Source organism: Ptychodera flava, chromosome 2, assembly GCF_041260155.1.
Source record: "Ptychodera flava strain L36383 chromosome 2, AS_Pfla_20210202, whole genome shotgun sequence".
Taxonomy (NCBI): domain Eukaryota; kingdom Metazoa; phylum Hemichordata; class Enteropneusta; family Ptychoderidae; genus Ptychodera; species Ptychodera flava.
This window is the reverse complement of record NC_091929.1, coordinates 28,296,715-28,323,409: the sequence shown is the minus strand read 5'-3', so window position 1 is coordinate 28,323,409 and position 26,695 is coordinate 28,296,715. Positions and strand designations below refer to the sequence as shown.

The 26,695-nt window shown below is 36.3% G+C and overlaps 1 protein-coding gene across 1 annotated transcript; it reads right to left on the bottom strand.

Moving 5' to 3' along the window:
• Window positions 1-417: 417 nt before the first annotated feature.
• LOC139118485 (bcl-2-like protein 13) lies at window positions 418-26,577 on the bottom strand. Its single transcript, XM_070681776.1, has 8 exons — window positions 26,551-26,577; window positions 26,273-26,359; window positions 24,604-24,752; window positions 23,258-23,526; window positions 18,796-19,005; window positions 15,342-15,610; window positions 14,227-14,370; window positions 418-3,282 (listed from the first exon to the last, which is right to left on the bottom strand). Exons 3-8 carry the CDS (start codon window positions 24,699-24,701, stop codon window positions 2,530-2,532), a joined length of 1,743 nt encoding a protein of 580 aa, XP_070537877.1. The 5' UTR covers window positions 24,702-24,752; window positions 26,273-26,359; window positions 26,551-26,577; the 3' UTR covers window positions 418-2,529.
• Between the last annotated feature and the right edge of the window lie 118 nt (window positions 26,578-26,695).

The window sequence follows — 26,695 nt, the reverse complement described above, 5'->3', positions numbered from 1 at the left end:
CTATTTCCCACTTTGTGTCGAATGCCAAATACAGACAACAATAGGATTGGACCAAACCATGGTGGTGAAAAGGTCCAATCACCCGATCATTGTTTTGCCATCGATATGCTTGAGTGTAGAATACACATTGTCACTGGTTGCTACAGCTTTTAAAATTCTTGCTTAGCAAGACTGAAGCACACTGGGCCAAGCTGAGCAATTCCACAAATCAGCATGATCCTAGAGGGTCCAGTTGCTCTACAAAGCCGTGTGCACCCCCCACCCACCCACCCCGTCAAGAAACCCTGATCGTGATGGGGTTGGTGTTCTGTAAGGGCTGCTAAAGACTGATCTCTACGCAGGGAAATGGAGAGTACCGTCTAAACATGTGAATATGCAAAATCGTAAGATTTTAAAACATGACAACAGGCAAGTGGGTTTGTATTACGGTATTTATTTTCAAGACAACAGAGATGCAGTTTCACTCCGGAACCAATCCATCATACACAATTACACAACAGAATGACACTGTACAAAATCATAATAGGACGCAGGCACATTAACATCACTAGCATAACTCTCACAATGTATTTCATTAAAGTAAAAATTATCAACAATTTTTATCATAACTAGAATGTATGGCAAAGTATGATACAGCCATATTATATATATCATTTGTAAAATCGTAGCTTGGGAAATTTGATTTCAAAAAATGTTAAATATTTATTGATATTAATATTTAATTTGCAAATGAAGTAAGTTCTTGAAAACTTTTCTTTTTCATTTCTACATCTAAAATAAAAAATGATGAGCTTAATTGCTTCTTGTCATATTTTAAGTAGATAAGCACCAATACAAAGGGCAGTTTGTAAATAAAACAGTTATCACTCAAATATTGCACATTTATAATACTTAGGATATTTCAGGACAAACACATATCAATTGTTTTACAATGTATTCATTTGAAGTTTTACTAGGATACAGGGTGATATTTCAGTTGAATATTTAAACAGCTGCAAGAAATCTATCCGCTGTCTAGTTTTCTAACTTTCATAGACATATGCACAAGTCCATATTACCGTAGCAAAGGATCAACTTGAATTTTGAAAGGCAGTTCAACGGTGTTGGCAAGACTCGAATACACTGCCTTGTATTGAAGCGCTGCGTCAAATACTATAGCACATCACTAAGCATATGTGAGGTCAACACACTTTCTGATATTGCAACCCCCCCATTTTTCTGTACAATGGTCCAATTGCACTATGGAAATAATTGGGTCAGACCAAAATGGGATAATGAATAGGGGAGATCTAAACTATGTACAATTTATCTAGACTATACCTATACTTTAAGAATAGTGAGTGTCATATATTTCCTAGTCTATTATATATTTCTACATTTACATTCAAAGCATGGAAAGAGGTCAAAGGTCATGACATAAGACAATCTTAAACTACCATATAGAGGCACATGCAAAGTGCATTAGTGACCCAGGGGTCAACTGTGAAAGGTCACAGTCCCAGGTTGCCACACTACAGGCCAGCATAAATTTCCTACAATTTTATCGTTTATTTATGTATGTCTATCAATATGCAGATGATACGTATTTCAGACTAAGATGGGATTGAAATGATTTCTGTGGAAACTTTTCAAGATAGTTTTATTTTTACATAAGTACTGACTCAATTTTATGCCAGTGAATGCCAGGGAAAATTCACTTGGCATATTTGAACATGCCAAATAGTACACATAAGTCTGGAGTTGGGCCACTCCTTCTTACGTTCTGTCGAACCAAAACGATATCGAGCATCATCAAAGAATGCCATCCTGTGATGATTAGTTGTTAATTTATGAGCAGTTCTTTGTTAATATTCATTAATTAAGCCTGTACTGACAGCAACATTTGATTTACAGCCAAACACGAACAAACCCACCAGATACCATGGCATATGGCATCACAGTTTGAGCTAATCTTTTTGCAAATTTACCATTTCTTTAGAACTTTCAAAAGTAACAGTAATGCTATAGGTGATTTGAGCAGATCCTGAAACCTTGGGCTCAATTTGACTGTTAGACTAACATATACAGGTGTATCTATTCTTCTGTTTGTTTGTTGTTTGTTTGTTTGCTCTCCAACTTCATGAGCTGTTGAATTGCACTCCTTCCTTCATTATGTATTTCAGTACAAGCATTTCCTCAATTCTGATTGGATTAAAATCAGTAAGATTATCTACAAAAACAATAAACTTTAACTCTTAGACTTGTACTAGTGGAAATTTCATTCTACAAATGTAATCACTTGATAAACATCTTACATTCAGGTGGTAACTTTTGGGAGTACATTCACGTACCTTTGTCAAGAAAGCCTGCGTATCGACAGCTCTTAAACTCAATTCTCCGCCAAGTACATAAATTTAATACACTACAGATTCCACCAAGAAAGGACCAAATTTGCTCTTGTTGAAATTTCTCAGGTTGCTTTGATCAAATAAACGTTTTGTGTCACTTTTATGGTTCAAATTATGATTGGTGAAACATTCTGGTGATTCACTATTTCTTCATAGCTGCAATTCCAACGCTGACACCAAAGGCCAGTGCTGCTGCCGAACTTACACTGAACCACGGTGCCGTCTCTGTCTGAGTGCTCATTTCCTGTGTCTCTACTTGTGAACCCTGACCTTTCACACTTGTATCTCCAGCGCCCTCAGAGTTGGTCTCCTCTTCCATGGAGAAGTTGATCCCAAACATGGCTGCCACCATGTCACTGTTATCATATTCAACATCTGGACTCTGCACATCTTCCTTTGTTGTTTGCGTACACGCACACTGACTTCCTCTCCTCTCAGACTTGGTCAAGTCATCAGAAGTTTCGGAAATGAGATTTTTGGGGTCATCACCAGTAGAGGGCGGTATTGTATCAACATTTGAACTGTATCCAGATTCTGTATCGAAATTCTCAATATCAAGATAGTGCATTTCACCTGCCGCGTCACATTTTTCTTTGCTCACATTGCATGCTCCAAAATCTGCACTTCTGCAGCTTTCAAAGTTGCTGGGTGTAGTTCTCAGCAGGTTGCTAGGAGTCACTCTGTGAGGTTTTCCAGGGATGAGAAATGGCTGACCATGTTCTTTCCATGACGGGCTAGGGGGTCCAGTACTGGGGTCACTGACCTCAGACCCAGAGGACTTTCTTGGAGGTAGAGTTAGGTAAAGACCCTCTGACCATGGAGAGTTGGGTAGTGAATGCTCACTTGGGTTGCTGTAAAGTTCGGCATCATCAAGCGTCATTTTATAAACTGCCTCCTGTTTGAAAAAAAAAAAATAAAAAATCCTTTTATTTCATTAGCAATTGTACATAATTTTCAAAGCACAAAGTCACTGTTTTTTGACACTTGACTAGGCTTTGAAATATTTTCAACAAATAGTCACAATATACAGAACATGAGTCGAAATTCTGCTATACTGTGTGTAAAGATTTACAGCTTGCTCGGGTAGCCATCATCTAATCAGCATATGCTTTGCTAATATGCATGCATTACGCATAATTATGCATATATTACTCTTTGTCTATGGGAATTACATCATTTTTTTTATCTGTTCTGCTTGTATAAAGGCTTAAGGCATGTTTTGTTATCTTTAAGCATATCTCAAGATTCTAATCGATGACAGTTCTCAAAGCTCGGCAAATCTAAAACAGTGCCAAAAAATGGTGACTTTGTCCCTTTGGTTTTGTTAATTGCAATTCAAGTCAGCATAACAAACACAACAGTTGTTGCTGCTGTTTCCTGAGCTGGTGGTCAGAACCCTTGAAGTCAGAGTTTTGTAACTTCTAGCAAAACACTGGTTGTGATGAAGCAGAATTTTGTTCTATATATAGCCAGAAATTGATTGGAAAACATTTGTGTGAGATCTCATGACCCCATCCCTAAAAAAGGATGAAAAATTATTAAATTTGCATCATTATTAAGGATCCTCCCAAATCCAGCGACGATGATTTTTACAGACAGCTATCTTGATCTGATGTTGATGAAATACAGACACTCCGTCAAAGTGAAAAAAGAAGACCATGTTTAGTTAGCGGTAGTTTGCTCTCAAAGGCTGAGAACTTGATCATTACAATTACGGCTGTCTAGTTTTGAGTTTTTGAGAGAGTCAACAATTTAACATACACTAGACAAAACTGTGTAACTGCTACAGTCTCCCAGCATGTTCACTAGAACATGGAGGTAAGAAGCGAGAAGAAATTATGAAAACATCATCAAATGTTTCTACAATTTTCCATTTATGATCATGCTGCTTGCATAATACTGCTGACAACGTCAAAGTAATGGAAAATGAGGGGCAGTGTACAGTGAAATTATCCATGTAACATCTGAAAGGATTTGTCATGCCATCAGAAAGTGCATTTTTCAGTAGATGAATCAGCGACCTAACAGACATTTCCAGAGCTAAGGATTGAAATGAAATAGGTTGCTGGGAGAAAGTCAGGATTAAGCTCACATCAAGAGAAAACAGTGTGTCAGGAACATAGGTAAAGTCAGTAGGTTAGATTTATGGTTAATATCCAACAAAGGGATAGTCAGCAAGTTAGATTTGTGTTTAATATCTAACATAGGTACAGTCAGCAAGTTAGATTTATGGTTAATATCTGACAGTAAAACCAGCGTGTGAGATTTATGGTTAATATGTAACAGGTATAGTCAGCATGTTAGCCTTATGGTTAATATCTTTCTTAGGTATAGTCAGCATGGTTAATATGTAACAAATGTATGGTCAACATGGGTAAAATTAGCATGTTAAATTTATGGTTAATATCTAACGAAGGTAAAGTCAGCATCTTAGATTTATGGTTAATACATAACTAAGGTAAAGTCAGCTTGTTAGATTTATGATTAATCTCCAAACACTTCCATCATCAGTATTAGTAGAGTTTCCCGTAGACTTTTCATGAAGGTGCGACATAGGCTTTTTCTTAATTATCGGATAATATCGTCTAAAATGTCTAAGTTAGAGAGTTCCAGGAACATGAGACCAAAGTGATCTAATAGGAATATTATTATCGACATTATCCTATAAAACAGCGTTTTTAGAATTTTCCACCCATCTGCTTCTAATATTAGACTCTAACTTAGATTTTAGACGATATTATCGATTTTATTGGATATTATCCAGTAAAACAGCATGTCGGGCATCTGCCTCTTCCCCACTCGTCTAATATTAGACTCTAACTTAGATTTTAGACGATATATTGATTTTATCGGATATTATCCGATGAAACAGCATGTCGGGCATCTGCCTCTTCCCCACTCGTCTAATATTAGACTCTAACTTAGATTTTAGACGATATAATCGATTTTATCAGATAATATCCGATAAAACAGCATGTCAGGCATCAGCCGTAATTCACTCGTCTAATATTAGACACTAACATCTAAGATTTTAGACGATATTATCCGATTTTATCTGATATTATCCGATAAAACAGCATTTGGGCATCAGCCATACCTAACTCATCTAATATTAGACACTAACATCTATGTTACAGTCTAATATTAGACGAGTGGGGAAGAGGCAGATGCGTGACATGCTGTTTTATCAGATAGTATCGGATAAAATCGATAATATCGTCTAAAACCTAAGTTAGAGTCTAATATTAGACGAGTAGGGAAGAGACATATGCCCGACATGCAGTGTCAGGCATCTGCCTCTTCCCAACTCATCTAATATTAGACTCCAACTTAGATTTTAGACAATATAATCGATTTTATCAGATAATATCCGATAAAACAGCATGTCGGGCATCAGCCGTAATTCACTCGTCTAATATTAGACACTAACATCTAAGTTAGAGTCTAATATTAGACGATATGGGAAACAGCATGCGGGCATCTGCCTTTTCCCACAACTCGTCTAATATTAGACTCTAACTTAGATTTTAGACGAATATTATCGAGTGGAAGATGGCAGATAACCGACATGCAGTGTCGGGCATCTGCCTCTTCCCCACTCATCTAATATTAGACTCTAACTTAGATTTTAGACCATATTATCGATTTTATCGGATATTATCCGATAAAACAGCATGTCTGGCATCTGCCCCTTCCCTACTCGTCTAATATTAGACTCTAACTTAGCATTTTAGACGAATATTATCGATTTTATCGGATATAATCCGATAAAACAGCATGCCGGGCATCGGCCACTTCCCCACTGGTCTAATATTAGACTCTAACGTAGATTTTAGACGATATTATCAATTTTATCGGACATTATCCTATAAAACAGCATGTCTGGAATCTGCTTCTTCCCTACTCGTCTAATATTAGACTCTAACTTAGATTTTTGACGATATTATTGATTTTATCGAATATTATCTGATAAAACATGATGTCGGGCATCTGCCTCTTCCCTACTCGTCTAATATTAGACTCTAACTTAGATTTTAGACGATATTATCGATTTTATCTGATATTCTCCGATTAAACAGCATTTTGGACATCAGCCCTTCCCCACTCGTCTAATATTAGACTGTAACTTAGATTTTACGATATTATCGATTTTATTGGATATTATCCAATAAAACAGCATGTCGGGCATCTGCCTCTTCCCCACTCGTCTAATATTAGACTCTAACTAAGAATTTAGACAATATTACCGATTTATCTGATATTCTCCGATTAAACAGCATTTTGGACATCAGCCATACCTCACTCGTCTAATATTAGACACTAACATCTAAGTAACAGTCTAATATTAGACGAGTGGGGAAGAGGCAGATGCGTGACATGCTGTTTTATCGGATAGTATCAGATAAAATCGATAATATCGTCTAAAACCTAAGTTAGAGTCTAATATTAGACGAGTAGGGAAGAGACAGATGCCCGACATGCAGTGTTATGGCATCTGACTCTTCCCCACTCGTAATATTAGACTCTAACTTAGATTTTTGACATATTATCAATTTTATCGGATATTATCCGATAAAACAGCATGTCAGGCATCTTCCCCTTCCTACTCGTCTAATATTAGACTCTAACATAGATTTTAGACGATAATTATCGATTTTATCGGATATTATCCGATAAAACAGCATGTTGGGCCTCGGCCTCTTCCCCACTCATCTAATATTAGACTCTAACTTAGATTTTAGACGATATTATCAATTTTATTGGATATTATCCGATAAAACAGCATGTCGGGATCTGCTTCTTCCCCACTCGTCTAATATTAGACTCTAACTTAGATTTTAGACGATATTATCAATTTTATCGGATATTATCCGATAAAACAGCATGTTGGGCCTCTGCCCTCTTCCCCACTTATCTATTATTAGACTATAACTTAGATTTTAGACGATATTATCGATTTTATCGGATATTATCCGATAAAACAGCATGTCGGGAATCTGCTTCTTCCCCACTCGTCAAATATTAGACTCTAACTTAGATTTTAGACGATATTATCGATTTTATCGAATATTATCCGATAAAACAGCATGTCGGGCATCTGCCTCTTCCCACAGTCTAATATTAGACTCTAACTTAGATTTAGACGATATTATCGATTTTATCGGATATTATCCGATAAAACAGCAATGGCATCTGCCCCTTCCCCACTCGTCTAATATTAGACTCTAACTTAGATTTTAGACGATATTATCGATTTTATCGGATATTATCCAATAAAACAGCATGTCGGGCATCTGCCTCTTCCCCACTCGTCTAATATTAGACTCTAACTTAGATTTTAGACAATATTATCGATTTTATCGGATATTATTCGATAAAACAGCATGTCAGGCATCTGCCTCTTACCACTCGTCTAATATTAGACTCTAACTTAGATGTTATTGTCTAATATTAGACGAGTGAGGTATGGCTGATGCCGACATGCTGTTTTATCGGATATTATCGATAAAATCGATAATATCGTCTAAAATCTAAGTTAGAGTCTAATATTAGACAGAGTAGGGAAGAGACAGATTACTCAACATGCAGTTTTATGGCATCTGCCTCTTCCCCACTCGTCTAATATTAGACTCTAACTTAGATTTTAGACGATATTATCGATTTTATCGGATATTATCTGATAAAACAGCATGTCAGGCATCTGCCTCTTCCCCACTTGTATAATATTAGACTCTAACTTACATTTTAGTCGATATTATCGATTTTATCAGATGTTATCTGATAAAACAGCAAGTCAGGCATCTGCCTTTTCCCCACTCGTTTAATGTTAGACTCTAGCTTAGATTTTAGACGATATTATCGATTTTATCAGATATTATCTGATAAAACAGCAAGTCGGGAATCTGCTTCTTGCCCACTCGGCTTATATTAGACTCTAACTTAGATTTTAGACAATATTACCAAATTTATCTGATAATATCCGATAAAACAGCATTTTGGACATCAGCCATACCTCACTCGTCTAATATTAGACACTAACATCTAATTTACAGTCTAATATTAGACGAGTGGGGAAGAGGCAGATGCCCGACATGCTGTTTTATCAGATAGTATCAGATAAAATCGATAATATCGTCTAAAACCTAAGTTAGAGTCTAATATTAGACGAGTAGGGAAGAGGCAGATGCTCAACATGCAGTTTTATGGCATCTGCCTCTTCCCCACTCGTCTAATATTAGACTCTAACTTATATTTTAGACGATATTATCGATTTTATCGGATATTATCCGATAAAACAGCATGTCAGGCATCTGCCTCTTACCACTCGTCTAATATTAGACTCTAACTTAGATTTTAGACGATATTATCGATTTTATCAGATATTATCTGATAAAACAGCAAGTCAGGCATCTGCCTTTTCCCCACTCGTTTAATGTTAGACTCTAGCTTAGATTTTAGACGATATTATTGATTTTATCAGATATTATCCGATAACACAGCATGTTGGGAATCTGCCTCTTCCCCACTCGTCTAATATTAGACTCTAACTTAGATAACTTAGATAATATTATCCGATAATGCCTATAGTGGCAATGTCGCGGTATCCTCAGACTTTTATCTGAGTTTATTGTGAGTTTCTTTAAATTGGTTAAAGGTGTAGGTTGTTTATCAGCTTTTTTGCATCAAAACAAGGTGATTAAAACGAGATAGCTTTCACAGGAAAAGCCAGAACATAATGTTTACAGTCAGAAAACAGAAAACTTATGCAACAGCCAGGAATTCAGAACTATAACCATAAAGTAGGCTAGCTTAACAAGGGTACAAGAGAGGAAAATACTCAGTAGTCTCATGAAACTCATTCAAGGACGAGATTCACTGCTTATGATGGAAAAGTAGTGATCCATCCTTTTCATAACCTGGACTACAGGATTCCTTGAAGTTGGCCACTAAATATACAGAAAAAATTTGCCAAAAATTATATAACAATGACCACAAAGATGTTGAAACAGCTAAACTGTATTGCATGTTTGTTTGGAAAAGTAAATAAACGGGACAATTGTTGTGAAATTTGCTTGGCTTTAAAGGCCTCTGCCAGCATCAGATTTCTCGCGGGGAATCTATTTATTGGATTACAATTTCAATGGAAAACAAAAGGCTATGACACTCCATAATCCTCGTACAGACAAAACAAACTTGATCCTTGGGATCAAGTCCCTGGCCTTTATACACAAGGAACAGCTCAAGTGCACTATTAAACTGCTAATGGAGTTATCTTTTCTTGTTTTAAGCAAAGAAAGAACAGTTGTCCCGTCTTGTGTGAGCTTGACTATAATTTGTTTAAATTGCCAAGCCATGATACTCTATGGACAATCAAGTTGTTACACAACACTTGTAATTTGGCTAATCTTTGGACACTGAGCAGCATTAGGTTGGCAAAGTCAACACCCAGCATACCGCTTTTAATGAATAGCTAATTAGTGATACCCTCAAGGCAATCTTGTTTCCTGAACTACAACGGAAATTTGACTAATCTATGGAAACCACCAGCACATTAAGTTGATAAAGTCAACACTCTGGATGCTAGGGTTTTCGAAGTTGCCAAGCCATGACACCTTATAGGCAATTGAGTTGCCTAAACAGCAACTGCAATTTGACTAATCTGCGGACACCACCAACAGATTAAATTGATAAAGTCAACACTCAGAACACTAGTAAATCGCATCTTTATGGACTTACTAGTGTAGCAAAATGATGACTTAATCAACTTAATCTGCTGATGGTGTCCGCAGATTAGTCAAAGAGCACATTTATTGGCCAAACAGATAGTCTAAGATTATACAGTGAATTAGTAATGCTGAAATGCAAGGAATAAGGTTGACACAGAACAAAGGTGGAAAAACTGTTGAAAAATATTCTTTGACGAGATAATCTGGAATCAAAGTTGCATCCCATCTTGTAGAAGTCAACTGTAACATCTGAACCATGTGTTGTAGTTGAAAGTATCTCTCTGGTTTTGGCGGTTCTCGAAAAGTTCAAGTGTGACAGTATTAGGTAGCATACACCTTGGAGACATCCATTCAGAAATCAGTGTCCTACCCTTCTGGACGTAACATTTTTGAACTTCTTTTCACGAAAAGTTGTTTCTTTTCTTGAGTACAACATTTCCAGTATTTCATACAAGTGTTCTCAAAGAAGCATTTTCTTCTGACGCGTGTTATGACAAATTTCACAGCTAAAAGCCAACCTCTAGTTGTTCATGGAAAGAGTGAAATTGAAGGAAGAGTCTATGTTGTCTGTATGCAATCCACAGAACTCGAGTACGTTTTCACAATCTGCGATTTGAAATAAAATACTTTGTAGGGTTTGTCATGGTGCCTAATTACTGTACTCTTGCAACTTCACAAGAAGTATTGTGTCTGGCAATGATGACAAAATCTTCTGTAAAGGGCTATGGCTGTAAACTTTGACAAATCTTTTCACAATTTTGTTTTATATGTCACTACTCTTCAAATCGTTTTGAAAACCTATTTAGCTTGTCAAAACAGCATCTATCTATACATGTAAACTGCACTGTTAAAGTCTACATTCTAGTCCAGACTATAATTCACTTCTTTTTCAACAATAACAATGCAGTCTACACATGTACAGGCTGAGTTGACAAGCTGAATACTGTTTATCCGAACATGCTTTTGCCAGTAGCACAAGAAACTTTTGTTGTCATTCAATACAAAAATAGTGGCAAAATTATCAGAACTTAAAACTACTGGCCGTTCATTTGCATTCAAACATCTTGGGTTGGTCTACCAGAGTGCAAATAGCTGATATTTGAGCTAAAATCTAACATTGTCATAAAATGGCAAACTTCCCAAGTAAGAAAAAAGCTTTAAATCAATTTCACTTTATCCATGTATGATAGAAATGTAAAATTTTCACTCTTCATATTAAAATAACACATTTGAAAAATTCAAGAAATGAGTCATGTAACTTAAAAGTTTGTATGCAGCTGGACTGCCCTATTAATAACTAATCTACACAGAATTGGTGGAGAAGTTTGAGGAAATCTTGGAATAAAATGAACGACTGAGTATATGTTGAAGATGCTGAATTTTAAACGGCCAACGAAATGGTCTTTGTCTCTGTTGACATATACATTGGAATAACTTTATAAGAAGTACTCATGATGGAAAGGTTCACACGGACAGCAAAATTAGCAATTTATTGATACAACTACTGGTGGACAGTTTTTGCCACCAACAACAAGCCCGGCAGTAGTGGAACCCACTCATATTCAGAGTATGTCGGACTATAAATAAATTTGAATCCCTGTCCTCAAAACAAGCTGACGATTAATTGTTTTAATATTGAGAAAAAATCACTAGAAATAATATCTCATCGTAACTATCAGAGAAGATGTTCAATATTTTATCTATGTACATTCTTAAAGATAGAGCAATCTTCAGAAAGGAAAAAAAAGTTGACTTGTCAAAATGATAGGAAGTGCCAATTTCATAATTTCATTCATCTATGATCTCGTGAATGCATGTCACAAATGATTGCAGAAATGAACACAGCATCTTGGGGCCAGTAGCAGCGATCCTAATATTTGTGCGCCAGACCATTTCATGGGCCGTTTAATGCAGCACAGTGACCCTAATTGCACTTGGATGGCACAACTGTGCAAAAAGAGTGTCTTTAAATGTTAACATCACCTCATGAAAAGGCTAGTTCCTTGTTGAGAAAAAATTCACTAAGGAAAATATCAATACATTTAACATAATAAGTAAAGATTTTTATTGGTGCTTTATACAGGGAAAAACAAGTATGTCATTTGCACAGATAAGCTGGGACAAAGAGTTAACCGATAATTGCAATTGATATTTGATATATAGAGGAAAAAAATAAAAATATGGTAAAAGAAAACTGTGCTATATATCTTTAAGTATTTCTGGTACATGATAAGATACGAATTAGATTACACAGATTTTCTACAATACAAACCTATTGCAATGGAAGGCTGGAAAATTCACCTGCTCATACTGTGTGTAAATGTGCTTAAAACTGTTCAACTTTATCATTTTTGACTGTTTTAGTAATGTAAAACCCGTTCAGGTATGTGTCGTCATACCTTTTAGCAAAAACTTACTTATACTATAAATGTAAATCAGTCTGGAAACACACAACAATTGGTAAAGTGCAAAAAAAATATAAGCATTTTACACCATACTGTAATGCTTTCTGTATACAAAGTCGAACAAGTACTGGTTACTTGTAAAAACACAAACACAAACACTGTCTGACTTGGATACTTACATGTAGAGTCATCACAAACATCTTTATGGGAACACAAACACTTTCAAACATTAACACCAGTCTTACGATGGTGATGTTTGCTCTAAGTAGAGCACTTCAACTACTGTTTACTTCCAAAAACACTATTGTCAGACATGAACACTCTTGACTCCAATGTTCTCAGTACCTCAAGTCCTACAATTTTGATTACTGGCAAAAATAGGTACACTTTACGACAGTAATGCTAACAAGTGTAAAGTCTTTGAGCATGGACACTTCTGGACAAAAGTAATTATGACAAACAAACACTTTCAGACATAAACACCTAACATTTTCTGTATGCTAGGCCCGACAATTATGGGTTACTTGCAAAAGTTACTTGCAAAAACAGAAACACTTTGACACATTACTGCTAATACCAGTAATTGCTACTGTCTGTATCAAGAACAACAATTATTGGTTATTAGTAAAATCACAACACTTATAGACGTTACATTCAACACTTATGATAGCCACGTTCCAGCTAACATAACACTAGAATTGTAAATCAAGATTGTTTGTAGGCTTTTTGTTGAACAACTTATACATATATACTCAGTACAACAAAAATACCATTTGGTAAAAAGACAGGTACAGGGCTTTAAGATGAAGTTTAACCCTTTTCAGGTCAAGTTTTCTCAAAGTCAGAATAAAAGTTAAGGTACCAAAACGATCAGTGTTATACAGAACCAGCTGTATCAAAAATATACCCTGTATACCACAAGAAAGTGAATAAAAAGCGAAACATTTCAGAAACAAGTAGCTGGGGAAGGGCTAATCAAAAACATTCCGTTTTTTATCCTTTCCCTATTTGTGTCTTCGCTAACCCCTGCTTTGGCTTACTTATGGCTATTTTAGCCTTTTTAAGCTGGTTTACCTCTTCACCGTAATCATCACTATAACGAATAAGCATTACAGGTTAAGTAATGCCAGAATTGAATTAAAAAGTTGAAAAAAAAACAAGTAAAATCATCTGAGATATCTTTTTCTGTTGTGCAGAATTTTAAATTTGTCTTTTTGTAATTTTGTAAATTTTTGGGTGTTGTGTTTTTACTTATCAAAATATATTTTATGGTAAATGTATTTTATAGTTTTTTAGTCTTGAGGACCCTGGGAAAATAAACTCTCATTAAATAAGGTGCAATAAATAAAAAAGTAAATAAATGAGAAAATATCGCCAGATTTATGCATGTCTCAGCAAGACAAGTCAGTAACAATAGTGTTTTGGTTCATTCTAGGAATCTTAATATGGCCACGTCTGTTATTATATATTTGGGAGATGTTAGCTGGTTTCACCAAACTTGACCTTATCACAACAAATGAACCTGGCAGGAAAGGGTTAAAGACTTTCATGAAGCACACAAAACATACCGTACATGTATTAAGTCTCCAATGGATGGTCACATGACCTGGTCGGGTAGAGTTGCTCGGAGAAGTCGTGCTCCATCCAAAAAAACTACTGCTTAGATTTGAGACCATAAATGAAAAAAAAGAAAAAAAGGACACTAACCCATCCTCCCTGTTCCACAATGAAATTGGCCATGTTTTCCTCGATCAGTTGGACACTGTATTCTGTCAGTTGGCCGATACTCCTTTCGCCTTTCTTCACCAGTCCGAAAGCAAGATGGCGGCTGAAATTCAAGACTGATGCAACCTGGGAAGCAATTGACAAGTTCCAAAGTGGAAAACATCCGCAGAGGTCACGTGAAATCATGAAATTAATGAAAGTTATTGTGAACAGCACTAGATGTCTGGCTGTAACAGTGAAATTTAACCTACTACAAAAAAGGTTCTAAACTCTGTAAGTTGCAGTCACTGTTCACTGTATACTTTCCTTTGCATGTCATGCGATGGATTATGAGTATTTCTGTTCATAACTGCTTAGGAATATTACACTATGTTCAAATGAAATGGCCGTAGGGGCTGTTGTGATATAGATATGATTGCATGATGTCAACATCACCAAACTGTTTTCTTTTTTTTATAAAGATGAACTGTTTTCTAGGTTATGAAATAAACAAAGCAATATTTAATATACAGGGTAGAAATTTTGTTTTCTTTTTTGTATAAAGATGAACTGTTCCCAGGTTATGAAATAGACTAAGCAATATTTCAAATACAGCGTAGAAAATTTGACCTTTTGGAGCAATCGTTTATCTCACTTGTCTGTTGAAATTATTAAGGGAATGCTGAACATGCCTGGAGTGGACGAAGAACCCTGGTATTTCAAGATTGTCAAAATATCACTCAGGCGGTTTCCATGGGAACTTTCTGTCTCCAAAGACTAGCATGTATTGATAATCATTAACATCTTACAACTGTTTATGTAACAATGAGTACCACGCTTCAGAAATATACTGCTACTATTTTACACTGTATCTGTGGTTCCTTGTAATTGTGATTCATGGCAATTACGTTTTCAGTCTATTCCTACTAATATGTATACAGTACTGTATATACCGGTATCTCCTTTGTTTTCCGTGATTGGGTATACTAGTTCACCTATTAATTGACCTGTTATTTATATGTAAACAAACAAAAAATAAATGCTTGATAAATTAATTACTTAATGCCAACGTTCTATTTCAGTATTGAAATATGCATGTATTCATTTTTGCTACTTGCCTGGTGCCAGCCACCAGATGTGGTATCTCTGTCGATGACATCACTAGCTGCCTCCTTGAAGACATCGTAAGTCACCTTGGCCTGAGGTAGTCCCAATAGTTTCCTGACAGCAGAGTTCAACTCCTGCTGGTGTTGCTGCTCTTGCATGATTTGGTCTCCGATTGCGGCAATCCTGCTCGCGATTACCGCCTCTGGACTCAGGGGCGCCAGAACACGAGGGCTGGCAGATGGCAGAATGCGAGGACTCGCCGTCCACACACGAGGTGATGCTACATAATAAAGTATCAGAAAAACGTTCCTTGTGCATTTCATCCTGCATCCATGTTTGTTTTTGTTTGGTTCCCTTCAGCTTAGATCTCACATCAATGTTTACGTTTACATTTTAGTTTTTTATTCATACTGTTATATAACAGGTATTCAAGAATAATGCATGTATAATTTTTCTAAATCTGTACAATTGTAGAACCTACCATACTGTAAGCTATCTTTCAATAAAAATTAGTATGTTAATACCCATGGTTTAGTATGCAGATCAAACGATGAATCATTGTCATCACGAACATTCAAAGGCCTCAAATCGTGCACTACATACTTCATTAACATATTTCTGGGAGAGCAAGAGTAAACATACAGGTCACTAACGGTGCTATTATTATATTAAACACCCATGATTAGTTGTACATATGTAGCTGTGTATCCGTCTAAAACCTTCAACAAAATTAAACTTTGGTACTTAATATTCTGAAGTCTTCTACATCTCAGAAAGCTGCACTGATGTGGAAATTTTCACACATTACAAAAACACTTGTGGTCAACACCAATCCTCCACTTTGAAAGTTTGTATATTAAACCTCTGACATCAAGGTAAGCTAAAAGGATTTTTGGTTCACACTTAGAATGACTGAGATAGGCTTAAAGCTATTCGGTCACCTGTTTTTTATTAGCCAATCACAGATTTTACGCAGGTGGCCGCTTTTTGAAAAGGGCGGCCCGCATGACCAGCCATGGCATACTTAGCACCGTCGTCTGCATGTCCTTTGACGTATCAAATATGGAGGATCGACAGCTGCAGGTGTTACGGGTAATTTGCTAAGCCCGGCCCCTTTACCATATATGGAATATGCAAATTTACGGTGACCGTGTACCTTTAAGGAAGAATGCTCCTCAGGGGCAGATGTTTGGATTCTCAATTTTTACAGTTCTGATCTACCACTTATGGGGGCTCATTATAAAGCTTTTGGCATAAGAAACAACTTCACTTCATAATTCTCGAAAATCAAAAATTTTATTTTTCCCCACAGAATTAACACAGGGATGGTGGCCATTTTGAATTGCAAATATCGGTAAATATTAAGTATTTGTTTCTAGTACTAAACTTTGCATGGTGGGCCCTGCTTTTTATCCTTGATTTGGTAAGAGAATTGCTGAAGTTTCATTGAAGAAAGTTTGAGCAAAAGTTTAAGTCTTTCACTTTCAAGGCTCTGATACCTCAACTGACAAATCAGTTGGTTTAAAGTATCATTTATATCCCCAAAATCACGCACAATATTTTGTCATAGTCATAGGATTTTCTTTCACCTCAGCAATGCATGAATGTTAAAATATGCCTTTTCATTTCCTGCAGTCAGAGATACTAGTAAACAAGTGTTAGGGATTGCTGAACGTTTTCAAGCTAACCAGGTACCATACGTTGTGAGTTCAAATCCGATCAAAAATCTACTGTATTTACACACAATTAGGGATTGCTGAACGTTTTCAAGCTATCAAGGTACCATACCGGTACGTTGTGAGTTCAAATCTAATCAAAAATCTACTTTATTACACACAATTACAGCAAACAAAAAAGATCATTGAATGAACAAACCTTTGGAAGGACACTATAAAAGAAAACCTTGACACAAATGAACATTCTTCTACTAGGCCGCATGACTACTACATAGGAAGGTTTTCAGAACATCATTGACTAAAAACAAAAGTGGAAAAAATACCAAAGATAATGAAAAGGTGGTGAAATGTGAGCATGCATTATCTTGTTTGTGGGTGACATGATTACAATCAAATGGTGCACGTAGATACTTCAGGTACTGGTTTGTTAATGGTCTTTGCAACAAAAATACCAGAGAAATGGAGTGTTTTCAAAACCAAGGCAGGTTTGTGAGTTGGTTTGAAAGTAACAGCCCACAAGTGAATCAGAAATGTAACCTAGTATTGTTTACGGAATCTCTGTTGTACAGAACTACTGAATGTATTCTCCTGCCTATGTGTTATTCAAAATTCAATTTTACTCCTGTACAATACACAGTAAATGTACACTGAATGATGATACTGTAGTGTACACAGGTGTGTAACAGGACCTGGGTATAACGGGTTTATATTTGAATCAGTACCCGCTTCAACCTTTTCACCTGCTTTAACCTTTTCTTCCCTGATTCCCAGTAGACAAGTCCACACCCCCATTGATAACAATGGGCTTGGGTCAAACCATGGTCGTAAGAGGGTTAAATGACGTGATACAGCCCTGTGCTGACAGAACAATTTCTTGCTTTTTACAATACTTCTTAGATCATGCTCTAAAAATATACATAAAATGAAGTTTTGAGTTTTAGTCATTGTGTTATATTTTTGTCCTTATTGTCACTTTCCCTACAATTCTCTCATTACTGGACACTGCTGGTAGTACAGCCTTCACCAGCCCCTATATTTTGCCCCACGTTGACCAGAATAGCACTGATCACAAATGACGTCATTTTTTCTCTCATTAATATGCGTAAATAAATATTTGTCTGCATTTTCCGCTTAAACGACGAAAATAAAACCGGCTAGTGTTACAATGGCTACTAAAAGTCACACTTATTTGTATGAATTTATTGTTTAGACTACAAGCTACAACAACAGCCATGCATACATCAACAAAATTTGTCCAAATTTAAGGCAGCGTTGTCCGATGTCGTGCGCGTGCAGCTATATTTAGTAACAAACCTGAGCTCAACGCTATTGCAGTAAGTGTTTGTTATCACTTGTCAATTGTGTGAATTGATGACAGACCATGCAGAGTGAACGGGGTAACATTTAACAGAACACAATCCACCACCAATAGGGGTTGAATGTCATGCAATAAGGTGTAAGGATTGTGAAATAAAGGTTTCGTGCTACACCTAGGTCAAACCAAAAGTTACAAAAAATCTTATTTTGTGTGTAAAACACTATTCATTCCAAATCAATAGAAATAGAATGTGAATAGAACTACAAAACTTTCTGCTTCTTGCTGGGTTGCTATTTAAAGGAACATTTCAGTGAGTTCCAGTATGTTTCAGACTTGACAATATAATCACACAAACCCATCCGACCCTGACGCCCCTTGAGGCAAGTCTACAGGGAACATTAACACAATGTGAATACTTATAGTTTGGACTAGACCACTTGCATTGCAGGGAAGAGCAGCACAGTGACTCACCACAGCCTCTCTCCTCGTCCAGAGCATCCAGCTGTTGAGAAAGCTCTTCTCTCAGTGGCATAACCAGACTAGTCAACTGAGTATGTCTACCACTTACACACTGGCCTTTGCCAGTGCTGGATGGTTCCACGTATTCCTCAATAACGAACTTGGGTGTTCCTTGACTTTTTCCCAGTGAACTTGAAACTGATACTTGACCTTGAGTATTTTCTAAAAAGAAGAAAATGGAGCCTTTGTTTCAACCTATTAAAACTTGCTGCAGAAGTTAATATTCTTCGTTTGTGACAAATTTATTATGATCATTGCAATTTTTATTACATGCCTTGAGGTTAATGCAAATCAGTGCATTGATTTGAATAGGAACATCGAAGATGTTAGCGGCTGGTGAACGATGTACTGACCCGTTTCCATGGTTACCCAGGCCAGTGAAGCCATTCGACGCTTCACGCTAGATGTAAAATATCCATGTGCACACTGCTATTTTGACTTTCGTTAAAATCTGTTTGATGCTGGTCGATAATGGTAAAATTGTTTGAAAATGCCCTGCATGTAACTAAATGTTATTTGGCATTAACTGTGAAGAGGCATGTAATAAAAATATTATTGCCTGAATACATGGGTTTATGTGCCCTCGCAGCAGGAGACAATTTGCCCTCCTGGCGTCGGGCAAATTGTCACCTGCTCTCGGGCACCTAAACCCATGTATTCAGGCAATAATATATAATATTCTTATTTGATTATCACTGCTGTTGATTATAACTGTCCAGGTAACAACACAAGATATCAGTAAAAAGTGACCAACATGATATATGAGGTCTACTAATGGTACTTGAATGCAAATTTTGGAGGCAATGTGACCTGCAGTTATTGAGATTTTTACCACGCTTACTTATGTTGCTCATTAGCATATTTTTGGTTAATGGTAACTTCATTCGAACAAATTCCAATTTACAATTGAGCATGCATCTACACAACAAAAAGGTCAAATATGCAGCGGTTTTCAAGTTTTTAAAATTTGACAAGGGAATTCATGAATGAGATATTGGCTTTTTTTTTTTACCAAAAACGGCACAAATTGTCCCAAACATACACTGTTGCAATTTTTGTCACAAACAAACCTGATATAGACCATCCTTTACAATCTTCATATCAAATTTCAAAGCAATCAGATTAGCAATTTCATAGAAGGTTTTCTGACAAAAAAAGGGGAAAAATACCCCAAAATACAAATATACAAATTTCACAACAATTTGAACAAACTCAACAAAGTTTACACTTAGGAATATGCATACCAAGTTTTAAAGCAATCAAACAGGTGGTTTCAGGGAAGAGTTTTCAACCAAACAAAGGAAAAATAGCCCTACAATAGAGATATAAAGATTTCACCGTAATTTGAACAAATCTGACTGATGTCACTTGTAAGATTATGCAGACAAAGTTTCAAAGCAATCTGACACACAGCTTCATAAAAAGGAAACATCTTCAACAAAAATGGGAAAAAATTGCCCCAAAATAGAAATATGAAAATTTTGCCATAATTTGAACAAAATCAACTAAGGTCACCCCCCAGGAATATGCATATAAAGTTTAAAAGCAATCTGACACATATTTTGACCAAAAATGTGGGAAAAATTGTAATACAAATACAAAAGTTTTAGCACAATTTGAACAAATCTGACTGTGGTCTATCATAGGTTCATTCAGACTTTCAAAGTAACTGAATGAGTAGTTTCAAAGAAAACAATTTTTTGACGACAAACTGAGAAAACAGAGTGAATAACACAAATATTGAAATGTCTCCACAATTTGAACAATAATTAAAGTCACCTAAAGAAAATGCATACAAGTTTCAACAAAATCTTGCTTGCAGTTACAGAATTTTAGCAATTTGCAAGATTTGCCTTTTTTTACCACTTTTTGCAAATTTTTGACACTAACATGTTCACATGAACAAATTTCACATATACATGTAGTAGATGTACACCCTTCAGTGCATGTGTACACTAATGGTATGTGCTGCAATTTTTGAATTTTTGTTGCTGACAGACAATCATACATACATACATACATACTGTGACTTTATTTTTACTCTCCATACATACAGACATAAATATGCCACCATAAAGCTCTCTTTGGTATATACCAGTATACACATACAAAATGTGAGCAAATAAAAAATCGTTTTCTGGTGCAGACAAAAACAGACTATGCACTTTCAGAATTTTTGGATAAATCTGACAGGATAGTTGTATGTCACATCAAAGACAATCCAACATCAATAAATGCGCTTCAACGTCATTTATACAATGGTCCCTGTGCCCACATATGAAACAAATGCTTAGCCATGTATCAAGGAATATTTTGACAAAATAAGTTGACATTGTTAAAAAGTACCAAAATACTATGTGCTTAAAAAGCAATCTTTAGCTACATTGGAAGGTCTATTTTACAACATCGACAGAACTGAACAAATCTTCTTCTGATTGAAGTCCAAAGAATAATTTTCTGAACATCAAAAGGACCAAACAATGGTGAACTTGCTCATATGTCTCAAGTGAAAAAGACTGTATTTACTTACGTAGCATACCGGTAAATATTTAACCAAGTCAGAAGGGATACGATTATTTTGGCGCAAAGCTAAAAATCATCCAAACAATGTGTGTTCTCAAGAGGATGAAAAACCCCCATTAAAGCAAGGCTGCAATTCCCCAGTGACAAAAGACAAGTTTATTTTGAGTTGGTTACCATGGTTGCAATAATATTGTTGCTGTTCATGGCCATTGTCTTGTTCAGAATTGCTGCCATTTCACTAATTTACTGTTTAGTGTAAACATTCCGCCTTCAAAGCACTATAATTTAGAAAATGTATTTGGGTTCTGCAATTCTAAGAGGTGCTAGATATTTCTGAATCATTTTTTTAGTGTTATAAGATTAAAATTTGACCAGCTAGATATTATTCATTCTCCTTGCAAACAATTTTTTTCTTCATTATTGTGCAGCAGTATACGGTATGTATCAATCTTCCGAGTTTTTACAACTCTGAATGGACAGCCATAGCCAAATTTAAAACAGGTATGAAGTTGTCAGGTTTTAACATTCAAATGTATATTTTAAAGTCCCATTATCAGCTTATAACTTAAAACACTGGCGATGAACATACAACTTAGATGTCAACAACTAAATAATACAAGCAAGACTTGAAAGTTGTAAATGACCCGCTATGAGTGAGTACACAAAAACCTCTGAACAACGGACCGAATCCATTGCAAATGATTGAGAGTAACAAAGACATCATGGCTTTATAATGCTAATCAAAAACAGCTCTCTTAAGATTTGACAGTATGTTTTGGCGAGCAAAATGCAAAAAAGATACATCAAACATGACTGTAAGTTTGTCAACATCTTATTCCTTTGAATATATAATTATTGGCAGTTATTAAAAATTTTACGTCAGGGGCATGGACATAGAACATGTACAGCGCAGACATGTTTTTGTCCAGTTGATTTTTGTCTTCTATAATTTCATGGATATTACAAATATTATTATTAGAAGTGCAAACCAATTTACTTCTAATGTTTCTATATCTAAATTGGACAGCGCTAACCAGATCTCTTTACAAAGTAATTTTGTCAGGATTGACTTCTGACCTGTTGAATTTATAATAACTTTATATTATCAATTACAGATGACTGACTTTGTTTTTATCCTTCATACTCACATTTTGTTTTTTGTCACAAATGTTACTGATTGATGACTGTGAGCTGCCACTGAAAATGTGATGTGATGCAATAGCAATAAACAACGTGTTTGTGTGTGACTATGATGTGATGCAGATGCGACGCAGGCACAATGCGAATTAAGCTACAGTCGATGTGAAAGAGGCCAGACAAGTAAAGGCATCGAATATACAGTGGTTTGCATTGAACCGTTTGCAATACAGGAACTCTGCATCCTGTCTAAATTGAGGAGCTCCAACACTCTCAGTCATCACTATCATCTGGGCAGTAATATCAGTCAATATCAAAGAAATCAACTCAGCAAAAGTAGAAATATTGTCTAGAAGGAGGTCAGGCGTAGTCGTCAAAACATCACCTCACATCAACACACATCCCCCTTGGAATGCATCAATTATGAGCATTGTTTTAGTGTGGATGTGCTGGTGCTGTTTTGACTACGTCTGACCTTCTTCCTGACAATGCTTCAACTTTCACAAATTTTATTTCTTTTCTATTTCTCAGCTAGACGATAATAACACCTGACAGTGTTGAAAACTCTTCAAATTAGAAAGTATGTCTAGTTTCCATATTGCCAACACTGCAATGCTGCAAACCACTGCAAACCAATGTAATGTGATGCGGAAGCAGATGTGATGTGTTGAGGTTACGGAAATGGTGTACTATGCTTACTTGCCACATGGTGAAGGGCATACAAAAATCTCTCTGTACACTGATTGTTCCATACCTGGTACTTCAGCTTTCGTTGCCGACTCACAGCTGCCCTCATCATCATCATTAGGCACGCCATCACCATTTTCAGCCTCAGCATCATTTTCAATTTCTGAATCTTCTAACTCCAGCTGCCCGACAACCTGCAGTTGGCTGTCTGCAGAACTTGTGGACTTGCCAGTGTCATCATCCTCATCCCCATCTTTACCAGAGCTGTCGTCTCTGTCTTCGTTCTCTGAACTGTCAGACTCCAGTTCAAGACTCGGTGGCAGCAAGCCCATGTAGCTGCCAACAAAAGTGGTACACGTACATTACATCACGTCAAAGATTTGGTACTCTCAGTGAAAACACGTGAAAACAGTGGCAAAGTACTGAAGAACAGTCTGTGCAATCCATACACAAAAAGGAAAAAGCACATTTAAGCTAAAGTAACCATATTTTTTGACAATTTTTCAGTATTTTTGTTCCACATATCAACAAGAGTTTCTTGGACTACCTCCTAAAGCACTGGGAAATACCCAGTATTTTGTGCATCAATGCAACTTGTCAGTGTGTCATATTATGCAATGTTATTGTTGCCAATTGAACTCAAGTCTGGACCTGAATTTGATAATCAACGCAAACAACTCAGAATATACATGTATGTACATGTAGGCTGACATGGTAAGGAATCAGTACTTTCAACATTTTGTGGGATGTAGACTAGAAAGTAGCTGACACGCCCAACAATAATCTTAAAATACAGTAAAAGTGACAGTCACTTGGCCTTAAAAAGGATTAATGAGGGCAATCACTAATTTTACATGTAGGTGACACAATCAAAGACACTGTGTACATTTGCATTTAAGATTTCTGCACTCTTTAAGCAATAACTCTTTGAGCGACAAAGTCTATTTTTGTCCCGTTTATAAAATAACCCCCAGCCAATTTTTCCCAGATTTTTGCCAAAATTGAAGTGTGATGTCAATTTGGTCCAAAATTATCAAATAAATTGTAAAAAAATTCTTAAAAATTGGTAAAGTGTGGCACTAAAATTTTGGCAGGAAAAAATTACAGCGCTCTAGGGGTTAACTATAAATTTTTGTTTTTCAGTATTTTTGTTCTATTTCTGTCATAAAATATCTTATTCTCTACTGGTACTTAAAAAATTATGTTGAAAAGCCATGTGTTAAGCTTGTCAAAATGGCCTGTATGTGTCAATATCAAATGTTATTGTTCACAACAGAATTTTAGTCCTGGCTAGAATTCGTTTGTAAATGATTGAACACTGCATAATGCACATAATTTAGTATGTTGGTATAAGAGACACTGTGAAAGAGCCCTGAATATAGTGAGTTTTGGGGAAACAATCAGTACACCCACCTCAGAACCACATATTTTGTCTCATGGCGGAAGTCCTCTGCTGCCATGGCAACGGGAGCTTCCATCTCGACAGTGGTTTGTGCAGCTTCGTCACTCATGATCGCACTTCCGTCTGGTTCTTCTTTATCTTACTTCTGACCTAAGGAAGACTGATTAATCCACAGAAGAAAATAGGCAGAAAAAGTTACGCATGAATCAACAATGAACATAGTGTCAATATCATAGTATTCACACATTAACCCTTTAAGCACCAAAGTCAATTTTTGTTGCCTTTATATTATAAAATATACCCAAGTAAATTTTTCTCAGCTCTGCCAAAATTTTGATAGAAATCTTTAGCCAATGAAATGGGATATCCTTTTGATCCAAAATTATCAAAAAATTACAAAAAAAAATCAAAAAAATTGGTTAAATGTTGCACTAAAATTTTGGTGGGAACAAATTACATCACTAAAAGCTTAGTGAACTTCTTACATTGGGAAGCTAACGATTTATATTATATAAAATGTCATTTCATTATTGCCTTTGTGAGAGAAGAAACAAGAATTTTGTATGTGTATAAACTTAAATATTTATACTATAAACTTGTTATTTTAAATGTGGAACCCTCTGTGGATGAGACTTATTAACATTTTTTACAATAAGGTGGGCACTTGCTATGTGGAACATATACCTTTGCAAATGCTCTGCTGTGGGTTGTTTGATATGTAACTGTCTCTATAAAATATGTATTTTGCATGTAACAGAGGTCAGTCTCCGATTCACATCAGCATTGATAATAAATGCAAGTGAGAGTTAAAGTGTATATACTGGTAAAATGAGTAGTCTATTCATGTTATAAGAGCAGAACTCAGATGATATTCAACATGTATCTAATCCTGAGCTTATTCAAAAATTCATTTGTAATCAACGACACTGCATACATCAGTGACTGACTCAAGATTTTATAGGCAGACTCTCAGGAGTGGTTCACCATTTGGTGAGAGGAGCAGGGAGAATGGTGGGGGCAAACTGACTATCACATCAGGGGAATTTTGTGTCCGAGGTAGTATTCATACAAGGGATAACTGAAAATACAGAGGCTCCACTTCAAAACCGTGTCCCCGTCATTGCCGTCCACTTCTCACCTCCATCAAGTGGCAGAAGCCTTGGCACGGTATAAATGAAGTCAAAGATAGCATTTCCTGTCAAAACCATCAAAAATCGCACTTTAGCTACCCTCTCACTGCACAGCCTATTACTTTAGCCAATCTCCCTTGCTGACAATGACCTTGAAACGAATCCGCCATGACACTGATTCAAAATACCCCGTGTACGTCAAATTTTGTTTACGATCATCAAGGATGACAACCTTGCACTATATCCCTAAGTTGAGTCCTATAACGCTTGTTTATCATTTCAACACGTTGCTGAAAGTATGCCATAGGAAATGCATCAGTGCAACACCGAAGAATATACCCACAACAACAACAGAACCTAAAATTACCTGTATTGCGTAACAAACACAATCAATTTTCTTGCACACTACGAACAATACATCGCCAGAAATTTGATTTTTAGGGCATGATCAGAAAATCGCACAAGCGAGAAGTACTCCGTGATTCTTGATTCAATGATGTCAGTACTTGACTGATCAAAAGACGTTCAAAATATCAATGTTGATGCATACCTTTGGTGACAACAAATTGCCGCGATGATGACCAGGGGATCTCAGCTGTTTTTGAGGTCACGTCCGTACGCATGGAGGTCATGAGTCCTACGCGATAAGGTCATGACAAAACACGATTATAATTCAACTGAAAACCATTTATAAGGCTAAAATAATTCATTAATAACATATGTGATCATTGTCATTACTGGCGCAAAGTTTTGAAATAGTACAAACGAAAAAATCGATGTAATAGGCCATTGAAAATTGACATGGAACAAGTGTAGTTGTGTACAAACCTTGTTTACAACAGCGCCATCATGAATGGTGTATCTTGGGATTGTTTTCAACAAATGAACATCGGATGTTGCGAAACCGATCAATTTTGGCTAGTTGCCAGCTCAATGTCATGTCACTGACTCCAGAAATACGGTGTTTTCGACA